This window comes from Cynara cardunculus, assembly GCF_001531365.2.
Source record: "Cynara cardunculus var. scolymus isolate 2C chromosome LG 13, CcrdV1, whole genome shotgun sequence".
In the NCBI taxonomy this organism is placed as follows: domain Eukaryota; kingdom Viridiplantae; phylum Streptophyta; class Magnoliopsida; order Asterales; family Asteraceae; genus Cynara; species Cynara cardunculus.
Window position 1 is genome coordinate 7214006 of NC_037540.1, and position 5499 is coordinate 7219504.

Here is a 5499-nt window from a genome sequence, read left to right on the forward strand (position 1 = left end):
ACTTATTTGTTCCAAAAAATTGTCCAATGACTTATTTAACATGTTTTGAATTGTTCAAGGACTTATTTGTTCCAAAAAAAAAGTCTAAAAACTTAATCATTCCAAACAAGAAAGTCAATTGATTTTTATTGTACTTTCCCTTTTCAAAATTCGAAGCAAAATTTCAAACGAGTCCAATACAAAATTTCCGTCTTATTCATGTGGAGGACTTGCCATGAATACCATAAAAACACAAGGTGCATAACCATCAACTACTCAAATCTTTAGGGTAATAAATTTTAATTTATTAATCAATAAAAGTACCCCCTCCTACTCTCATCATCATCATCACAAGTTCACAGATCTAGCTCACAGCTTTTTTTACAGCCATGGCGGAAACGGCAGTTGTTTGTGTTATTGGAGTAGCAGCGATCTTGGCGTTGTATGTATGGCGAGTTTTGAATTTCTTGTGGTTGAAACCGAAAAAGATGGAGAAGTTTCTAAGAGATCAAGGACTCAAAGGCACCCCTTATCGATTCATGGTCGGAGATTTGAAAGAGTTGGAGAAGATGAGAAACGAAGCAAGATCTAAACCCATGAGTGTAACTGATCACGATATCGCTCCTCGTGTATTGGCCTTCTTCCATAAATCCGTCGTTGCTCACGGTACGTATATGTGAAACTGGGGTTTTCGATTTCTCTACATATGTGATCCAAAAGTTGAATTTTTTTGGTATCTCCAACTGTATTATGATTACAACAACATTGACTATCTTGCTAGACTACTTTTTAGGGATTGAATTTATAGAATCAAACAGTTTTCCAAACAGAGCAGGACTTAGCATATTTATCTAATTCGTGCCACCATTTGACTACAACAAAATACGAAGATATATATATATATATATATATATATATATATAATCATCATTCGTTATGAAGTTTGTGTTGGAGGTGCTCTTTTTAACATTTCTCTTGATACAATAATATTTAGGATTGTTAGAAATTCATGCCGAAAATAGCATCTCAAATATTTAGTTCATTGGATTCTGGTTTTAACAATATATACATACAGGTAAGACTTGTTTTACATGGATGGGGATAAAACCTATGGTGCACGTATCTGACCCCACCATGATGCGAGAGGTCTTGGCTAACCATTATCAATTTCAAAAGCCAAGGGGAGGAAACCCGTTAACAAAGTTGCTAGCAAAAGGGTTAATCGACGTTGAGGCTGATGAATGGGTTAAACGCAGAAAAATCATTAATCCCGCATTCCATGTTGAAAAGCTCAAGGTTTCTTGCTCAGTTGCTCTTGAGTTTATGTTATTAGAGTAACATTATTTCTCTAAAAACACATTGTTTTTGGTATTGCTTAATTGTATTTTCTTTTGTCAGCATATGGTACCTGCGTTTTACGTGAGTTGCAGTGAGATGATTCACAAATGGGAAGAAGTGGTAACGAAAGAAAGCTCATGTGAAGTGGATGTATGGCCTCATCTTCAAACGCTTACAGCTGATGTAATTTCTCGTACAGCGTTCGGTAGTAATTTTGAGGAAGGAAGAAAGATATTTGAGCTTCAAAGAGAACTAGGGGAGATGATTATGAAAGCTGCAATGTCAATTTACATTCCAGGATCACGGTGAGTTCCTTTCTAAACAATACGTTTGAATTAAACAAAAGAACAGTAAAAATGCCAAGTGTAACTCCAATGTATCATTATTTTTGGGTATTTAAGCTAATAAAACATGATTATCAGATTTTTGCCGACAAAAAGTAACAAGAGGATGAAAGAGATTGACCGGGAAGTGAAGGCTATGATAAAGAGTATTATTGACAAACGAGTTGTTGCTATGAAAGCCGGGGAAAGTATCAATGATGACCTCCTAGGCATTCTTTTAGATTCCAACTACAAGGAAATTAAACAACAAGGGAATAGCAATTTTGGCTTAAGCATCGAGGACGTCATCGAAGAATGCAAACTTTTCTACTTTGCAGGCCAGGAAACCACCGGAAATATGCTTGTTTGGACGATGATTTTACTAGGTCAATACAAGGATTGGCAGACACGTGCTAGAGAAGAAGTTCTACAAGTCTTCGGACATGAAAAACCAGATATCGATGGGTTGAATCACCTAAAAGTTGTAAGTTTTTCCATACTTGATGTTTACCAAAGCTCTCTCTTTATAGAACATGTCAAGATCCATATTCATTTTGTATCTTAATGATTCTTTTGTAGGTCAACTTGATCTTTAATGAGGTTCTTAGATTATATCCGCCAGGAGTACTACTAAGACGATTGGTACATGAAGAAACCAAATTAAAAAACATAATCTTGCCGGCGGGAACCCTCATCCAACTAAACACGTTGCTTTTACACCACGACCAAGATATATGGGGTGAAGATGTGAATGAATTCAAGCCTGAAAGATTTTCCGAAGGTGTGTTAAAGGCTACCAAGGGGCAAGCGTCATATGTCCCGTTTGGAGGTGGGCCACGTATATGTGTCGGACAGAATTTCGCTATGTTAGAAGCTAAAATGGCGCTCGTTATGATTTTACAACGCTTCTCTTTTGATCTATCTCCGTCGTACTCACATGCTCCACACACCATAATTACTCTAAAACCTCAATTTGGCGCTCATTTGATTTTACACAAGCTTTAGAGGGTTTGTTGCTGCTTGTAATTATTGTTTGGTACTATGTTGTATTGTATTTCCATAGCTGTAACATATATGTTATTATACATGTGAATCGATGCTCCATAGGTAATGTCGAATGTATTTACAAGAAAGTAGGCACAACTTATTAAATATCAATAAAAAAATCACCGTCTTATAAAAATTTCAAGAATGTGTTGTCTGTAATGTTTTATGAAAATTACATCTTTTTAGAACAAATGCATATTTAGTTTTCATATGAATACGAACGATGCTTCCTTTCGTAGATGGCCAACCTTGCTTCAGAACCATCCAAGTTCTAACTTCCATGCTTATGTTATACCAACCCATATACAATTGAAACTTGCTGAGCCTTGTTGATTATATTTTAGGTTTACCTATGAGAGAAATCCCAATTAACCAAAGGATGGTTAAAGTAAGTAAGTGACGTCAATGTAAACTATCGGAGAAAACAATTTCCAAACAAGAAATACAAATCAATAGATAACAACATAAGCAAATCAAGAAACAAATAAACGTTAAAAACTAAGAAAAATAACATCAAAATTCAAGGAGACATGAAAAATAAGCAGTAAAGCAAATGATAAGTAAAATTTAATAGAAAGCACCTTGTTCAAATCAGAAACCATAATAAAAAAGAATTGTATTGATTTTATTTATTGAACTTACAATATTTATTTTTCTAAACATAAAATGAAATATTCGAATTAATACAAAATTTTGTGATAAAGATTGATTACAATCTTATGTAAATAAAGTCAATACGAAAAGTGTTATGAACCTTGAGTAAGAAAATTCGTAATGGAATTTCAAGTTTCTATGAATAACAACTGTGATTCCTATAAGCGACTTATTAATTATATCAATTGAGTTGGACAACCTAAAATTGGATAGAAGACGTAAGTCGTCTTATTAGCTACTATTGCATGTATGACATTTTTTAAAATGTATCTCACATAAGAAATTCCATAAAAAACACTAATATGACACTATTATTAAACGTCATATAAAATAGCTAAGATCAACTCCCAGGGCCGTCCCAATCTTTTTGGAGGCCCTGTTACATTATTATAAAAAATATAAGTAGATTGGCCAACAAAACGAATTAAAGTTAAATACAAAAGTTCATATTATATTTAAAGCCTTACAAATAAAAAACAGAAGACAAAGTAACAATAATAATTTGATCATTTGAACATAATTCCTAAACAATCTGAAGATTGAAGTTTGGACAAACACAGAAAAATAACAAACCAAGGAGACCTTTCATTAGTTCATATACTTGCAAAATTGTATTCAAACTACTGAACTACACACAGAACAACACTTCCAGGAATATTCAACACATATTGACCATTGAAAAAAAGAACCGAATTTGACAATTTGTGTATACATAATTACAGATAAAGAACTTAGGATACTTTATCTCACCTTTAGGATTTAGGAATTAGGTTAAAATCAACCACCTACTCACTCACCAATAGTCCAACCAAATTACCAAGTGACCAAGACCAACACAAATGACACATGAAATCAACAAAAAAACAATAAGTAATCGACCAAATTGTTGAGATTCTAAGATTTAAGAACAGTGAATAGTAATCAGGGAACGAGTAATCAACAACAAATTGACCAAACATGTATTTATAATTAACAAAAATAATCTAAAATCTGACCGTTGTTCTAGTTGCCGTTGCATATCTAAAACCGAATGGTCCGAATCATTAGCCATTTTGAAGAATTCAATCGGAGGACGGGACAGATAGAGAGGAGAGGGGAGATCGAGGCGACGAGGGCACGAGGTGAGTAGTCTGGTCTGCACCACTGCACGCCTGGTTCTGGTTCTGGTCCAGCGTGTGCAGGTATGAAATCGACAATCGTCAATCGTGTGTGAGTGTGTCGTCTCGTCGTGAACGCAAGGAAACGGTAGCCGATGCTGCTGCCGATCGTGCGGTGCCCTTGCTGTAAAATTGGGCCAAATGGAAGTTAAGGAACTGGAACTAATAGTTATATAAATAGACGGGCTATAAAATTTGGGCCCCAAAACATTGGGGGCCCTGTTCTGAATGGCACATTTAACAGGCCCATGGACGGCCCTGTCAACTCCCACAATAAGACAATCTCCAACCCAAACACTAAAGACCCTAAAAGTGGCGGGTTCATTGAACACTAAAAATAATTAACTCAACCACACACTAAAAACATCTTTAATATTACGATAATAATAAAAAAAAAAAACTTAATACTACTTAATATATTTAACTATTAATCAATATACATACACACACACACACATATATATATATATATATATATATAGTTTGTTTCAAATACAACCCGTCGCATTTGTACAACCAATGCAATCCAATAAATGAGATATTTATGAAAATGATGAGAGTTCATTTATATATTATGATTTGAATATTTATGAAAGATGAATATAGTTCATTAATTATGATCAATACTTTATATTAGGAAACAATCAAAACTTCTATGAAATCACATATTAATCAAATGAAATGGACGGTTGAGATTGAGTTGTATTTGTTGCACAAATGTCAATGGTTGTATAATAACCAACCTCTATATAGATATATATCTATACTATCTTATAATACATTTGGTTAAAACTCTTAAAAACTTTTAAACCCGTTCATCCCTAAACGATTTCATCCCTATCCGATTTCATCCCATATTTGAATTCATGTAACTAACTGCAGATAAACACAATCAAATACAGGATAAACATCTTATTTTAAATATAAAAAATCTAAAATATAATTAGGATAATCATTGAGTTCTAACAGAATACTTAATTATTATCTTTATAAAATGTTAT

The 5499-nt window shown here is 33.7% G+C and overlaps 1 protein-coding gene across 2 annotated transcripts in view; it reads left to right on the forward strand.

Annotated features, from left to right (window-relative positions):
• The first annotated feature begins 323 nt into the window (after nucleotides 1-323).
• The window catches only part of LOC112525920 (cytochrome P450 CYP72A219-like), a 31330-nt gene continuing 26154 nt past the window's right edge, over nucleotides 324-5499 (forward strand). Inside the window, exons 1-5 of one of the 2 annotated variants that reach the window (XM_025136237.1) lie at nucleotides 324-645; nucleotides 1055-1275; nucleotides 1378-1622; nucleotides 1740-2124; nucleotides 2220-2769. In XM_025136237.1, the coding sequence (XP_024992005.1) occupies nucleotides 369-645; nucleotides 1055-1275; nucleotides 1378-1622; nucleotides 1740-2124; nucleotides 2220-2645 (1554 nt within the window). In that variant the 5' untranslated portion in view covers nucleotides 324-368 and the 3' untranslated portion in view covers nucleotides 2646-2769. Of the gene's footprint in view, nucleotides 646-1054; nucleotides 1276-1377; nucleotides 1623-1739; nucleotides 2125-2219; nucleotides 2770-5499 lie in introns of those variants that run through there. The other variant, XM_025136239.1, reaches the window with a different exon arrangement.